Genomic DNA, 17,570 nt, shown 5'->3' with positions numbered 1-17,570 from the left:
GGTGCTGGCAAGTTGGAATAGTAAAGGCTAGAGCTGATTATATAGTGGAAAGGCCATAGGTCTCAAGGCCAATTCAAATTAAAAATTGAAAATTTTGCTTATTTATTTTTAAAAAAAATATATATCTTGGAGCTAGAGAGATGGTCAGATGCTCAGAGGTTAAGAGCACTGGCTGCTCTTCCACAGGTCCTGAGTTCAATTCCCAGCAACCACATGGTGGCTCACAACCATCTATAATGAGATCTGATGTTCTCTTCCGGCGGGCAGGCATACATGAAGGCAGAATACTACATACATAATAAATAAAAAACATCTTTAAAAAATTATATCTTAAAGCATTAATATTCTTAGTATTATGCATACACCACAGCAAATGTTAAAAAATAATCCTAAATCAGGTGTGCCCGCACACACCTTTAATCCCAGCACTCAGGAGGCAGAGACAGGCAGATCTCTGTGAGAAGACCAGCCTGGTTCCAGAAAAGCCAGGACTACATAGAGAGTCCCTGTCTCAAACAAAACAAAAATGAATCTTAGTCATGGAACAGTTTACTGGAGATGCTAAGAAATATTTAGAATTCTGAAGCTGAAAGGCCAGGGCTCCACCCTCACTGTTCTGCAAGTGACAAGACTAAGGAACAAGCTGTAGGAGGAAGTGTCCCGAAGGTCCCTCCCTTCCACTCTAGAGATAAAGAGTTGTCAGGGCCTCCAAGATGTATTCTACTTGTTCTGCACCTCGTAAACACAAGGCGATATTCTAGGTGTTAGGCATAAACCGGGAAACAATTTAAATGATGTCTTTGCTTTCATGAGACTTATGAGAGCGGAGGAAGAACACTCCAGAAGAGGAAGCAGCAGGATGCTGAAGACACTATGATCTTGACATTATCAAGATCTAGCGGGATCATAATAGATCTAAGGCAGAAAAAGCCTCCATGGAGAGAATCAGGGGTCAGGTCAAGCATCCCACACTGAGTTCAACTCTGAACAGGAGAGTCAGTCATTGGGAGGTTAGGAGCAGGGGAGTCACATTTCAGATTCTAAAACTTATTTCCTTTAAGCCTGAAAAAAAAAAAAAGGTAGAAACTATCTAAATTTAGCTTTCCCAATCTTCAATTACTCAGTCTTCCTTCAGTCATAACTAAGCTATATTCTGCTTTTAGCATCCATTGTTAGTTTAGCCTTCCTTGTTTCCTTAAGACATGATGATGGTCAGTTGCTCTTCATTCTGTCTTCCCAGCTTCCTCTTCCTCTTTCACTGGACATTAGCTGCTGGTATCCTAAGCCCAGGGTGAGTTCATTCATACACATTTCAACAACTAAGTATTCATGAATGATGACCCACAGCATTAAACCGAACTCAGAGTTCCCCTCTGAGTTCCAGACTCAAATACCCAACTGCCTGTTTGACATCTCCACTTCAGCATCTCAGAGCTTCCTCACTTGTCCAAATTTAGCACCTTCTCTTCTCTTGAATACCGATGCTGTGAGTCGGAGAAATGGCTCAAAGGTTAACAGCAACGACTGGTTTGCAGAGGACCTGACTCTGGTTCCCACGTTCCCAGCACCCTCAACAAGTGGCTCACAGTGGCCTGTAACTCCAGGGCATCTCACACCTTTGACCTCCCCAGGTACCACACTCACATGCATATATCCATACAGACACACACACACTGTACCGTTTAAATACAATAAAAATAAATTTTAAAAAACAATGCTGTAGAACATGCTTTATTCTCCTGGATTTCAGGATACAGTGTGGACCATTTGTCCAGTTATTCCATCTGGAATCTTAGAATTCTCCATGGCCACCCCCTCAAGCCCAGCCATAGTTGTGGGGCGTTTACCCACCACCCCCACAGTTCCCCAGAGTTTTCTTGAGTGCAAGCAGCAGGAAATATTAGATAGAAAGATTTATTGCGGAGAATCTTGAGGAGATAAACAGATAGAAAATAAAGGATAGCCTCGAGAGGGCCTAGAACCTATTCCAACGGGCCCCGACTGTCTCTGCCCCAGGGTTTTTATAGAGACGCCAAGGGGTGGAGCAAAAGACCTCTTCCCCCAGCACAGCCAAGTGCAGACCATCTCAGACACCTGCACTCAGGCCCATGGTCCAATCATCCTCTCTATGAAGACCTGCTGGGTAAAGCCACGAGGAACCTGAGAACGGGCTCCCACACCCGGTCAGTCCCTCTGTCCTCTCCTTAAGTGCTCAAAAATCATCCAAACACCTCCAAAACCACCTAATGCATGTTCACCCTGTCTCAAGGGGATAACAAAAAGCCCATTTGTTTTGGGGCTTTGTTCGTTTTTTAATTTATTTATATTTCATGTGCATTGGTGTTTTGCCTGCATGTATGTCTGTATGAGGGTCAGATCCCCTGGAATTGGAGTTACGGACAGTTGTGAGCTGCCATGTGGGTGCTGGGATTTGAATCTGGGTCCTCTGGAAGAAGAGCCAGTGCTCTTAACCGCTGAACCATCTCTCCAGCCCCTGATTTTTTTATTTAATTTATACCATAACAGAGGGATTGGGACACCAACCCACGCCATAAAACCTTTGACCTACAATCTATCCTGCCTGCAAGATGTGCTGGGGTGGCACAAAACTTGTGTGACTGGCCAACCAATGGTCCAACTTGAGACCCATGCCACAAGAGGGAGCTCACCCCTGACACTGCCTGGAGGGCCAGGACCCACAGTCTGGATTGTCCAGAGACCTAGGACAGAACCAAATATGACTGGCCAAAAAAAAAAAAAAAAAAGTCAGTGAAATGATTCCTAATGATATTCTGCTATACTTGTAGACCGGAGTCTAGCACAATCATCATCAGAGCGGCTATTAAAGGAGGATATCAATGTTAGCTTTTAAAAATAATTAACAATTGATGTTCTAAAGAAAGTAAGAGTATACTATACATCATGTTAGTGTTTGCATATTCAGCCCCTGAAGGATGCCTGGCTTCAGTAAATATTTCTTGAATCAATAAAAAAAAAAAAAAGAGTTAATCTGAACATGCTATTTTAAGGCTCACAGCCTCCATAGGAAGATCATATGTTATTGTAGATCATATATAAAATAGAAAGATGGAAGAACCAAAACAAGACAGATGCAGAGGCTTATACTAACAGCGTAGATGATGGGAGAAAACAGGGCTGAATCAAAACCCTACAGGGCTGTGAATACGACTCAGTTGAGGGGTGCTGGTCTAGCATGCATGAGGCTCTGGGTTCTAACACCAGAACTACAAAAAGGAGAAGCCAACTAAATCAACTTCTCTCAAGTATTAACACAAGGGCTAGAGAGATGGCTCAGCCACGAAGAGCACATGTCACTCTTGCAGAAGACCTGGGTTCTATTCCCAGGGCCGCATGGTGAAGAGCACATGTTGCTATTTCCAGCACCCATACAGTGGCACACAACCAGTTCCAGTTCCAGAGGACTCAACAACCTCTTCTGACTACCTTCTGAGGGCAGCGCTCCTGGTATCACATGGGACATACGCATACACATCAAAATAAATCCAAAAACATTAACACAAAAATAAAATTCAAACTTGAAAGGATGATACACACTTGTAATTCCAGCTACTCAGGAAGTTGAGGGGGAAGGAACTGTGTTCTAAGGAAGCTTGGGCTTCATAATAAAACTTCATTAAAAAAAAAAAAATCCCCAAACAAAGGAAAATGAATTTCATTATCTCTAGAGTAATCATTTCATCAATTTTAAAATCTATGAAGAAAAAGTCAAAACATCCAAGTTCAATTAAGTTAAAAATTCTAAACTCAAGCAAAAATGGAGAACTAAGAAATACAAAGTAGCCAAAAGGTCCTATAAGGCAAATCCAAGGGCTATGACGGGCCAAGGAGAAAGCAGCAAATCCAAGTGTTACCACATGGGAAGCTAACGAGGGAGGCAGTGCCTCGGTCTGTCCAGGGAAAAGCTGGGCAGATGTAAGACGTACCCCTTGGCAGGACTGTGAAGAGCCTGGGATAGGAAATAAGACAAGGAAATTCTACCTCCCCATTTTTAAAACAGAAAATTTACGAAGGTTTAAGCATTCATCTGCCTGAACTCCATGTCTACTGAATCTCATTCTGCTCCATGGAGAAGAAATGTCCATACCCTTCAATGAGCAGTTTGGACTGAGCCCCAGTTGCTGTGCAGAGATTTAAAGAAGAACAAAAAAAAAAAAAATTTAATCCTCTGTCCTACTTTGACCTACTAGACCTCTTTCCAGTGGTCAAAATAACTTGCCAAACCACAGTTCAGGTAGCAGGCACACAGTGAACGCACCTCCGGTTCGTCCATTGCCAATCTGCACCGCAGGCTGAAGGCTTCCTTCATTTTGCAATAGATGAGGCAAATGATAATAAATACTTGGCACTTGAAGGGATTTTTTGCTTGTCAACTCCTTTAGTAGCTTTATGGTATTATCTGAAACACAGAAAGACAATTAAGTGGTGGGAACCCCTTATCTTACAGAAGCCTCTGATTTTCTCTCTTGAAAACTAGCTGCGAACATTTTACGTGAATTACAAGTAAGCAGTCTCTAACTATGTCATCTACATATGAAGTCAACAGCAAACACAAGGGCCGCCACTGAATGTCACTTTCCTGTCTTTCTTTTCTTTTTTTAAAGACAGGTTGTTGATACACGTAGCCCAGGCTGGCCTCAAATCTGCTACGAAACCACATTCTTCAATCCCAGGCCTGTGCCACTGTTCCTTTCATTTTCTTTATGCATTAACATTTCACTAAACTTTTATATAGAAATTATATTTCTCTAAAAAAATTGAAACGAAAAAATTTAAACAGCAGAAGTAGAGAACGCTCAGCACGTGTCAATCTTCACGTGGTTTCAGTTTTCATGGGGGGGGGGGGGGAACCAGTGAGCCACTGAACAGACTATGGAGTAAGAACTTCTGTTAATTACACAATCCTGTTTGAAATTTTCATCAAACTGAAATTTCACCTTCTAAACAAGGAAGTTAGTAGGAAAGACTTGTGACCACAACACCATTAAAAATATGACAACAGGGGCTGGAGAGATGGCTCAGCCTGCAGTCAAAAGTACTGGCTGCTCTTCCAGAGGACCAGGGTTCCTGCACCCAGTCCCAGGTCTCACACCTTCCTTTGGCTTGGTTGGGCACGCAGGTGGTACACAGATATACATGCAGAAAAAGAAAAAAAAAAAAAAAAAACCACCACCCACACCAAACTCACATACATCATATCACAGATAAAATTAAAGTTGAATCTCATGTGTAAAGAAATCAGTAAGTTACAATATCCTATTCCCATCCAGCGATCAGCAAAGCTTGAATCATGCTTAAATGTCAGTCATGGGATAATTATTGTTCTAGATATCGAGCAGAATCAAAGGCCCTAAGGCAGTCTGTCCTGTGACTCAGTCATTTCCTCTTGATGATTTTAGCTTTTACGCATTCAACAAATACTGAATCGCTTTCTGTCTTGTTCCAGGAATGGTGCCATGTATTTGAAAATCACCGGTCATCAAACATAATCTAATGAAGACCATAAGGGCTGCCAGAAATGCAACCAATTGATACACAAAAATGTTTCTCACAGAGCTGTGATTTGGAGGAGGAAAAAAAATGACCCAGGAAAACATTCATTTGCTAATTATAGAAGGAAATGCTTAATTTGCTGTGGTTTATGATTAGCCTATTAGCTATTAAAGTATTTTAGCCAGTGTGGTGAGTACACAACTCTAATCCTAAGCACTAGGGATTGCTGAAACAGGAAGATCACAGTCTGAGGTCAGCCCAGGCGACATAGTGACTTCTTGGTCAGCCTGCCCTATGGAGGGAGATCTTATCCCATTAAAACAAAATGTTAATGTAAATGTAATGAAGAATGATAATGCCAGACATTGTGGTGTATATCTTTTATCCCAGCACTCTAGAGGCGGAGGCAGGTGGATCTCTGTGAGTTTGAGGCCAGCCTGGTCTATATAGCAAGTTCCAAGACAGCCAGAGCTACAGAGAAAGACACTGTCTTGAATGAACAAACGAAAAACGATAATGTAAAAATGTTCAATAGTATAATTTCAAGAAAATATTTTGAAAAAAAAAATGAATAAAAAAAGACTAAAAAGAAACCAAAAAAATGTTGTTAACAGAAACCATTGAACATAAGGTTTCTGGGTGATTTCTTTTGAACTGTAGCATTCTGTAATTGTAAATGCTATAGTTACAAAATACACACGCACCCTCAGGAGGAGAGGGAGAAACATGAAACTTTGAAAACCAGGTCAGGTGTTGATATCAAGAAGAAAGGCATCCCTGGCTGGCTCTGTTTAGAGTACATGAAGCTGAATCTAAAATACCAGTCTGGAAATAGCGCTGGGGCCTGGCGCACTGGCATAATCAATGAACAGCAGAGGCAGAAGGTACCGCGAGAGAGAAGCAGTGCTCCTCAGACTGACCGGAAGTCCGCAGAGGAGGAGACACTCAGGCCCTCCCCAAGTACACACTATTAGAAGCCAGGTTTATCCTTCTTATTTATTCCTTCTCCTCATACAGATGCAAGAGCAAAGACTACTCCAAGCAGCTCATAGATTTCCTCAGAGGCCATCTAAGGTCAGACACTGGTTATAGCATAAGCATGCCGAAATAAAAGTTAAAATCTACTTTTTATTTTTAAAATATTTATTGAGGGGGCGGGGAGTCTGAAGACAATGTGGGAACTGATTTATTCTGGATACCGTTTGGGACCTGGGGATTGAACCAAAAAAAAAAAAAAATGTGAGGCTTGGCATCAAGCCTTCTTTAACCACTGAGCCATCTTGCCAGCCCAAAAGTTAACATTTAATCTCATTATGAATGCTTTCAAAAGCCACAGGTTCTTCATTATTACTGATGAAATGTCCACAACTGGAACATAACAGTGTTCTGTCTAAATCAATTCAGCAATGAATAAAAATGCGTTTATAATTCACCAGAATAGCAGATTTTGTGTGATTTTTCTTTCTGGAAAGGGCAGCAGCACATGCTGGCTGGTCAAGCATTCACAGAACTCTCCAGTCACGCTCCATAAAAACTCTGGATCGTCTGCTACTGTTGAAGTACCTGAAAATGTATTCAGTGCAGCCTTGCTTCCATTGGTTACTGCTCCTACACGGCGAAACTGTTGGACGATGGTGTTCAACTCAGAGGAGCGCTGAGATATCCTATGCTCAGCTATTCGAAGACGTTCTTTTAAAGCAAGAAATTCTCGTTGATAAGCAATTAGTTTTTCTAGAAGCAAAGCAAAAAAAAAATCATTAGTATGATTTGTCTTTAGTATATGACTGTAAAAATAATAACAACACACTTCTACAGTCTAAGGTAGTAGGCTAGGCATGGACCCTGGAGGAGAAACTACTACTGCCATTTCCCTAAACCAGTATAATTCCTAACCATGTTCTAAATGCCTGTCCTTCTACCCACAGATAAGTATAGTTCTCCTCATCAAAGAAGCTTTTGTTTTTTGTTTTTTTGTTTTGTTTTGTTTTGTAACAGAAGGAAAACTATTACAGATCCACAACTAGTCAAAATACAAATGACCACATGGCCTAGCCCCAACTAATACAGCCACAATGCAACACCTAAGGCCCAGGGGAAAAATCACAGGAAGAGGGGTCAGAAGGACCGTAACAGCCAGAGGACCAGAGAGCCAGTTGCTAATGTCTTCTAGACATGACAAGGAGGCTTGTACCCATGAAATCTCAACAATATGGCTGTCTAAATGAGACCTAGACAGTGGGACCACCAGTTGACGTGCCAATGTGTACGGGGGAAATTCTGCAAGGCCCCACACCCCCAGACAGCCAACTGTAGGCAGTCAGTGGCTGGTGAGGGAGAGACAACCAGTTCTCTGCAGGGACGAACACCATGATAGGATATCCGATCCCAACTGGTCAGCCCTAAGAGCGTGCAAGCAGGAGTGCACGGCGGTCTTGTGCTCACACAGAAGCACTAGGGGAACCAGGAATGTTAAACACACAGGGCTGTCTCTTCAAAGGGAGAGGTGTATACGCTGTTTTCTGCCCAGAAGCTGGAGCAGACTTGGTGAATAGCCTGGTGACCCTTTCTGTGTGGTCAGACCTTATGGACTCCTCCTCCTCTAGACCCTTACCTTGAGCTTGTTTGTCTCGGTGCGTCTGTAACGTGCTATTCTACCCCTGCCCTGCTTCATCTTGACCTTGTTCTCTCAGGTAATCCGTAGAACCCATCTTTACGGAAAATGTCACTTGTACTTTACAAAGAGTTTCGATGTATTCATGTCTTCAGCTTTGTTGTGCACACGGGACTGAGTTAATTATCACCGGGAAGCTTTTTTTCCAAATGTGTGTGTAAATATGCTTAAAATAAACTACTTGAGGTCAGACTCTCCAAGTTGGCACCAACACCAGCTCCTGAGTCATGCTGGACCAAACTGCCTTCTTGTCTCCCTCAGACCATGACTCTACCGGCCGTCACGGTCGCAGAGAAGCCTGTCCATGTACAGATGAGCAACACTAAGCGGACTCAGCAGGCTGTATAGCCATACATATAAACATGAATATAACATATGTAACAGTAATAATTGAGGAAGAGATCAGGAATTTGAGAGGGAGTTGGAGAAGACACAGGAGCCACTGGAGGAAGGGGATGGAGGGGTGAAAGAGAGAAAATTTAGTACTCAGGTATCAAATTCTAAAAAAAAAAAAATCTTAATTAAAAATGAAGTACCTGTACAAATGCTTCTTTTTGAAAAGTATTCTTTTTAAAGTATACTTTGAAAAGTATACTTTTCACAGAAGTATACTTCTAAAAATAAACAGAACTGCAAGAACAGATACATAATTAAAGTCAATATTTTGCAAGAAAATACTCACTGCACTAGAACAGGTCCTCACTTGTTGGACAACAGAGCCCCTACTAACTTAGTAACCATAAGAATGTGAGCACTCTCCAGAGCTACATACTGAAGCCCCGTCTGAAAGAGGAGGAAGAGGAGAAAGAGGAGGAGGAGGGGGAGGAGGGTGAGAGGAAGAGGAGGAGGGGGAGGAGGGGGAGGAGGGAGAGGAGGGAGAGGAGGGAGAGGAGGGAGAGGAGAAAGAGGAGGAGGAGGAGGAGGAGGAGGAGGGGGAGGAGGGGGAGGAGGGAGAGGAGGAGGAGGAGTCAGCATCACCCTGTACTAAAGCTGGTACTAAAACCCTGTGAGGTGCTGCTGCTCACTGCCCCTCATTCGGGTACACAGAGTAACCCTTAAGAAGTCTGTGGCAGGGTAATTAGCTGGCACAAAGCCCTGCTTTCCTGACACTGGGAAGCAAAGCCACGTGAGCTGCTGTACCCCACGCCCTCCCCCCATACACCCCAAGCCTACTGTAGGAAGGACAGAAATCAGAAAGTACCGTGACCAGGAAGTTCAGGGTGCCACTGTGTCCTGTCTACTGATGCAGGTGACACAGTTTAATGAAATTCCACACTCTACTTTCCTGGTGTAGGTACTTCTCTGTGAAAATTCATAAGAAAACAAATGCTAAGAAATCATTCATAAATACGAAAGTAGAAAGAGCTGAACGTGGTGTCGGGAGCTGAGGTCCCAGAGTTTCAGAAGGCTGAAGCAGGGGCTTCCCTGAAGGCCAGGAATCTAAGACCAACCTGGCAACAGAGCAAGAACCTGGCTCAAACACAGAGAACCATGATCAATATGTTGTAGTGATTATCACAGGAGACAAGATTTATAAAACTACGTAAGTACGTTGGTGGGGCAGGGGGGATAGAAATCTCCTCTTCTCCTGAACAGGAAGACCCAGGCCTGTAAACCAATTCTCCCCTAAGCTAAATCACAACCTCAAGTCAACACTTTTCAAAACGACAGCAGGGGAAGGAGGCTTATGGGTATTCGAAAGTTCATCTGGAAGAATAACACCTTTTAAAGTTATCTAGAAAATAATATGGAGAGCACGGTATGAGATCAAATCTTATTCTGAGGGTGCAGGAATGACGTGTGTGGCCCCGAGTCTGGAGACTGTGGACAAGCACATCAGCCCCAGCGATACCCAAACCACGAGAGCAGTCTCATGTCCCCCACCTTGAGAGCCAGGCAGTGCCTGCACACATTTACCACTAAAAAGGACTAGAACTCACTGGAGAAAAAATAACTTCAAAGGGATACTATTAAAGGGGCCGGTGGCATGGCTCAGTGGATAAAGGCACTTGCTTGCTGCTCAAGCCAGTAGACCCAAGTTCAAGTCCCAGAATCCATTTAATGATGGAAGGAAAGAATCAGCTCCACCAAGTTGTCCTTGGGCAAGCTGGCCTCCACACTGCCCACACACACACACACACACACACACACACACACACACACACAATCACAATTTTTTAAAAACTGCTTTTGAAAGACAAAATGATAAGAGTGTGTCAGGAGGACACAAAGCTACATTGGGGCAATTTAAATGACAAAACTAAACTGCTGATGGAAACAGACTACAACCCGTTGAATAAAATTGGAATCAATGAGTTCACAGCAACAATAGAGTAGAACCTCTCAGCTGAGGGGGCGGAGTATCTTACAGGAGAATGCCAGCTACTGACCGTAAGAGGGGTGACCCACAGCTGAGAGTTGATATTCTGTAACCATCACAGCAATAACAGGCAAGAAACAAACACGGATGCTCTAACTACCAGGTGCAAGTCTGGTGAGGCATGAGGTAGTTACGTCATCTCAAAGTATCTCCCCACCACTTATTTTACACAGGAACAAATGCTAATTTTAGAGTGGGAATCTTGGCAGACATCCCTTATGTTACGGGAGTGGCCAAAGTTCACATCAGCAATAACAGGGCCAAGACTAGCACCTCCTGCAGAGATGCATGAAGAACACGCAGGGTTCATTATTCGGTGTTCCTGTCAAGACCACATCGAGTCCAGACCACGTAATCTCAATCTAATCCGAAGGAAACAGCAGGCCCTATGAAACCGAGACAATGTACGGAACGCATAGCATGTACTTCAAATGATGCGGAAGGTCACGGAAGACAAAGACTATGGAAACACCCAGGACTGAAAGTCGGGAGTCTAGATGACAAAATGCACACCACAGTCCTGGACGGCTCCTGAATGAGATCAAAGGAGACCAAACTGAAATGGTATCGGGGTCACTGTCAGAAAAACACTGATGGGGGTGGGGGGGAATCAACACTAGTGCTTTAGGAAAATCAGTGTAGAGGGGACCCCTTGGGTCCATGGGTAAAGTCAAATATAGTTTCTGACCTGGGTGCTGTTCCTCCGCTTCTGAATCTACCCTTCCATGATGAGGAGTTTCCTACATCAGGGCACAGAGCAACATTACATTTTAACCTAGAAAGCCAAGGGCTCTCGAGAAGTTTCTAGAACAGTCTTAGAATTTTTCTTATTTATATTTCCCAGGAATTTTTTTCAAACTTTAATATACATTAAAAAAAAAAAACAAAAAAAAAACCTCCTCCAAATGGCTGTTTATACAATCCCCCATTTTCAACATCTGTAGCAAAATTCCCTGTATTTGGTTTGTTTTCAATCATTTGCATTCTGGGGGGTGGTGGCAGGAACCTGGGAGATTGTCTAATCCCCTGGGCACGTGAGTCTGCTTACTGTTTTGTTTCCATTAGAGATGGAATCTAAGTGTAAAACCTCCAAAACATGAAATTGTTGATGTTTGATCCTTTTGCGAAAATGACAATTTTCATGTGATTTGATAATCTGAAATAACGCTTTTGGACTCACTGTAGGAAAAACCTGATGCATAATATAAATGGACATTATAAATGCAAAAAATAGAACAGAAATTTCAAACTTTTAAGCAACGGAAACTTCTAATTAAGATATGGGGGTTTACTACTGAATTTTGTGACTGTTAAAGTTAACAAAAATTACATCCACTTTTTGGGGTGTTTTGTTTGTTTTTTTAAAAAGATTAAGATTTATCAAACTAAAATTCCGGTTGGAAAGAATGCTGATTAACTTGCTTTGTTCCTGAATGTAAAAAAAAAATAGAAAAAGAAAAAAGAAAAAGGAAATAACTGGAGAAGGATATGACTACTCCTAAAGTATGTAGATTTTTATCGTGGATATCAGGGAGAGAGCAGGCAGAGGGAAGAGTCCAGACTGAACATGGCCAGCGGACTAAATCATGGGAGGAGGTGGGGAGGGAGGGCAAGAAAGGAGAGGCAGCCTGGGCAAGGGACCAGCATCACCAAAATGGCTGAGTTATATAGGAATCGGGCTGGGGGAAGGGAAGGGGAAGCCCCCCTCCCCCAGAGAGAGAGACAGAGACAGAGAGACAGAGAGAATGAGGAGACAGAGAGAGAGACAGAGAGAGAGATTAAGGCAGGGGTGGGGTGAGAAGTGATGGAAGGAACTACAGGTACTGGGTGAGACTTGTCCCGGGTTTGATTCCTAACAGTCCCTCTGTCCTTTAGTGTTGCCCTGCACTCTTTAACAGAGGGAAAAAAAAAACTTTTATACACACACACACACACACACACACACACACACGCACACGCACACGCACACGCACACGCACACGCACACACACACACACACACACACACACACACACACACACACACGAGAGCAACTCAGTAACACCATTCTCCAGCACACCATTCTCCAGCTTACAGACTTACTTTTCAGGAACTCACTATCTTTGAAAGGTCTATTTTACTTTATTTTTTAAAAAATCACATCGATTGTTCTTATACAAACAACTTAAAACTGAAAGCTAAGACTCTGGAAGACATTGAAGGCAATTTCCCACTTAGAAAGCTCTAAACTATGCTAAGAGAAGGGGAGGGGCATAGGGAGAAGAGAGAGAGGGAGGACGGAGGAAAAGAAGAGGAGCGGGAGGGGAGGAAAGAATAAAGGAACCCAGGACTCTAAGGGCATTTGGAGGGCCCAAACCCACTGTAAGCAGGACCCCAAACAACACAAGCGGAGAGAATAAATGAGTGTGTAACAGGCCCTTGGAAGCTGCTTTTTCTAAGGACTCCTCACTCAGGCCCACAAGTCAAGGAGGAACATGAAAACCTGACAGACACCTCTACCCTCATTTGGGGTCTGTCTAGCCTAGGTGTGTCAAACACTTAAGGAAGGTCTGCCTAAAAACCAGTGATGCCTAAACTATCTCCTTTCTCTTCCAGATTGTAGGCACCAAGATAAAAGTCATTGTCCTAAACCTGTGGTCACTCTGGATTCCAGGAACGGCACACCTGGCAAAAGCCAGACAAGGGTCATTATCCAAACAGCAAGACCACGCCCTGGAGCAAGAGTAAATTTACAGAAACCAGACTGGTCCGATCTAATCAATAACAGTAACTAACAACTACAGACACCCTGCAGGACCAGATCTGCAGCAATTAGAGCTCATCTTGACCAGAACTGTGTAAGTGTAAATGATCTAGCTCCCAGCCCAATCCTTCCCTGTTTAACATAAAGCCCATGTCAGGACCCTGAAGATGACCTTGGGGTCATCACGCCCCGTTACCTTTCTCTTCCCAATTCGGGCACTCATGATATTCCTGTTTCTACTTTTTGCCCTTCCTCGTCTCTTTTACTGGAATGACTAGTAGCCAATCCTAGGCTGGCAGGCCTGCGGAAGTCCTGACTTTTGCCCTAAAAAGTTCAGTTACAAACAGGCAATCCCTACCTAGGACAGGCAGTGGTTATAAACAATACCAGGTGTCTCCACTTCCCAACTTTAACTTCCCAGTAAAACAGCTGGAAGGGCTGTTAAAACCAGAAACGCCGATTCTGTGAGAGGTAAGGCCGGAAACGTGCTGACTTTCTTGGAAGAGGCCAACACTGTCCTCAGAATCTAGACCCAAGAAGCCAGAGTTAATGGAGTTCTCTCCCCAAGCTCTTTATCTCTTTCCAGTTAGCCACAAACAGAAACTGACTAAACTGTTCAGGGCCACAAAGCACAGACTGCAGAGAGGGCTGTTCTCAAAGTAACTAGCACACATCTATTCCAAGGGTGTCTTCCGAGGGTTCTGCAGAATTACCCTGGAGGACGCATCACATAAATAGGGACTCTGAAGACTTGTCCACGCTCGCAAGGAAAAATGGAGCTCTTAAACTTAAAACAAGCAATAAGATGAACTCATTTCTGATTTCTCTATACTCACAGAACAAGACCCTTATTTGTTGGGGAATATTAGTTGAAGATGTGTTACATCAGTTTATGCTGTGGAACCATTTGTTTAATGATGCAGAGATGTGTTGCATCCTTTTATGCTGCATTTGTTTAACTCTGTGAAGCTGTGTTTGCCTGTCTAAACACCTGACTGGTCTAATAAAGAGCTGAATAAGCTGATAGCTAGGCAGGAGAGAAAAATAGGCAGGGCTGGTGGGCAGAGAGAGAAGAGAGAAGAGAGAGAAAAAGGAGAGGAAGACAGACGCCATCCACCCAGCAACACAGCCAGGCACGGACTAAGAAAGGAAAGAAAAGATATACAGAAATAGAAAAAGGAAAAAGTCCAGAGGCATAACGTGATAACTAAAGAAAAGCTGGCTAGCAACAAGCTAAGGCCAGGCACTCATAAGTAAGAATAAGTCTCTGGGTGATTATCTGGGAGCAGGGTGGTGGGCCCCAAAGAGTAAAGAGTTAAAAAATAAAAATAAAACCAACTACACTTATTAGTGGGTGCCGTGACCAGAAAGCTCTGGAACACAACCGCTGTCTCTCTCCATCATCCCTCAGGCAGCAAAATCATTAACAGAATGATTCAAAACAGCATCCAGGTGTAAGCTTGGTTAAGTGGCCAAAAAGAAAAAGCTAATGCTGCTGCATAGAGCTACAAGACTTATTTCCTTAGAAATGTATTCTTAATCTAAACACATTTGCTCATTTTCCTTGGGGAAGGAGCAATATCTTTTTTGTAATTTCATTATAAAGACCTAAATTCCATTATCATAGTGAAATGAGGGGGGAAAACAGTTGCATATCTTAGAAGGATACTCATCTTAGTAGACTTAGCTTCTAAAAACAGGAAAAAAAAAATCAGAAGAAGAAACACAGACAGTGTGAGGCTGGAGAGGTGGCTCAGTGGTTAAGAGCACACAGATCACGGGTTCAATTCCAGGCACCCACATAATGGCCCACAACCATCTGTAACGCCAGTCTTTGGGAATCCAATGCCCTCTCCTGGCCTCCGCAGGCACTGCACACACGTGGCACACTGACACACAAGCAACACCTTCACACACACACACACACACACACACACACACACACACACGCTAAAAATAAAGGTTAAAAACTTTTTTTTTTAATATTGACAGTGACTTTGGTCAGTCTTGCTTTTCAAAATTCAGTAACCAAGAAAAACATGGAGTGAAAGTTAGCAGAGAGTTATAAACATCTCTCCTCAACTAGTACTTAAACTTACTGGCATGCACTGTTTCCAATAAATGGTTCTTATTCTTAAAGAAAAATAAAACACATTTTGTATTCCCAAAAGAGACAATGTCTTGTACTCTCCTGTGAAGAATTATCCAAGACAGAGCATTCCATTTTACATTAGAACAGTGGTTGTCAACTTTTCTAACACTGAGACCCTTTAATACAGATCCTCATGTTGTGGTGACCCCCAACCATACAATTTTGTTGCTATTTCATAACTGTAATTGTGCTACTTTTAGGAATCATAATGTAAATGTCTGATATGAGCCCCAAAGGGGTCTTGACCCACAGGGTGAGAACCGCTGCATTAGAACCGTCTTAATCTAAAGAGCCAGACACAACTAACCACCCCTTGTTTGTTTTCTGTTGATGTGAGGGGGTAAAAACCAACAACAACACTAAGAGCAACTGGGGGAGGAAAGGGTTTTATTTGGCTTACAGGCTACAGTCCCTCGTCCAGGGAAGCTGAGGCAGGAACATGGAGGTAGGAACTAGAGCAGAGATCACGAGGGAGGCTGCTTAGCCTGCAGCTCCCTGGTTTGAGTCCCCTGCTCCTACTCAACCCTGTTTTCTTCTACAACCAGGGACGACCTGCCCAGGGGTGGCACCACCCACTGCAATCAGCAATCAAGGAAATGCACCACAGACGCGTCCTGTGGGCCAACCGGATGGAGGCCACTGAACTCAGGTGCGTCAAGTTGACACGACTACCCAGCACACTCCCTGACACACACAGCACTGTCTTGTTGAGCATCCTGGGTAGGTATGGCTGTTCTTTTATGTTCTCCTTACTCATTAGTTTCCACCTTCTACTAACAGTCTTCTGTCTGTTATATGTATTTACTAAGTAGCCCAGGCGGGCCTTGAACTCACGATTCCCCTGCCTCAGCTTCTGAGTGAACTGCTAGAATTACAGGTGTGTGCCAACACAGGAGCAGGCTCCCCATGCTTTCCTTCTCATAGGACTTTCTCCCATCAGACAGCTGTTGTTATTGTAGTTCTGAATTCGGAGCTTTGGGCATGCTAGGGAAGTGCTCTCCTACCAAGCTACAGCCCCAGCTTCATTGGGACGGTTGGCTTGCCAGCCCCTGATCACCAGATTACAGTAGGTTTTCCAAAACCAATCAGTGCCTGCAGGCTGAAGGCCTATCACTTTCGCTAGGGGCAGGCTACAGACACTCTGCTGTCGTACATAGCTCAGTCCCCAGGAAAATACCAAAGGCCTCAGACGAAGAAAGGACACACAAGTAAGTATCAGGCAGAGGCAACTGTGACAGCCCAAGCTGTGAGCTACCCCCAAGAGGCAGATGCAGACACAAGCCCGTCTGTCACGCTAGCTGGGTGAGGGTACAGGCCACCATCGCCTGTACTTCACTCCAGTCCCTTGAATGTCTTTCAGGAAGTCCCCACTGTCCACCTGGCCACATTTTGCTCTTCACTTTGTTTTGAAAACTTTTTTGGTTGTTTTTGTTTCTGGTACTAGGGATCGAACCCAGGAAGGACTTCGTGCATACCTGCAAGGCAATCACCCTACCAACCGAACTACTTCCCCGACCTTGGAGACTATTGTTAAACAATATTTCCTGGCTTTTAGTCATTCTCTGAGGTCTTCCAAAGAATAAGGGGAAAAAATGGTTTTCTGAGACAGGTTTTCTCTGTGTAACAGTCCTGGCTGTCCTGGAACTCGATTTGTAGACCAGGCTGGCCTTGAACTCACAGAGATCTGCCTGCCTCTGCCTTCCCAGTGCTGGGATTAAAGGCATGTGTCACAATGCCTGGCTTAAGAAAATATTCTTAAAGGATAAAACTCAGTGTATCTGAGGATTACCATTTGAGTTCACCAGACTCTGTAAATCCAAGACACTGCAACAGGCTCTAAGATGACCTGGTGATCCTCAGCATCCTGGGGTGCCCAGCCCAGCACAAGCCCCTCACCTTGAGCGAGGGAAGGAAAGGGTTTTCTTCTCATGAACGGAATACATGATCAAGCAGATGGATGGGTGTCACTTCTGGGATAATAAATGAGAATGTCTTGATAGCAAATGCTCTTTATAAAGACCCCCAACCATCTCCCCCCTCAAGCTGGCTTACAAGCAGCAAGAAGCTGGACTACAAGGCTATGTAACAGAGC

General features: G+C 43.7%; 1 protein-coding gene across 1 annotated transcript in view; it reads right to left on the bottom strand.

The window, feature by feature from the left end:
- Positions 1–17,570, bottom strand: part of Mgat4a (alpha-1,3-mannosyl-glycoprotein 4-beta-N-acetylglucosaminyltransferase A) — a 99,968-nt gene that overhangs the window by 49,589 nt on the left and 32,809 nt on the right. Inside the window, exons 2-3 of the mRNA XM_059281526.1 lie at positions 7,096–7,263; positions 4,298–4,438 (exon numbers count right to left, since the gene is read on the bottom strand). Coding sequence (XP_059137509.1) covers positions 4,298–4,438; positions 7,096–7,263 — 309 coding nt within the window. The remainder of the gene's footprint in view (positions 1–4,297; positions 4,439–7,095; positions 7,264–17,570) is intronic.

The sequence above is a fragment of the Peromyscus eremicus genome, chromosome 16_21 (assembly GCF_949786415.1).
Source record: "Peromyscus eremicus chromosome 16_21, PerEre_H2_v1, whole genome shotgun sequence".
NCBI classification, from domain to species: Eukaryota; Metazoa; Chordata; class Mammalia; order Rodentia; family Cricetidae; genus Peromyscus; species Peromyscus eremicus.
This window is presented reverse-complemented; position numbering and strand designations above follow the sequence as displayed.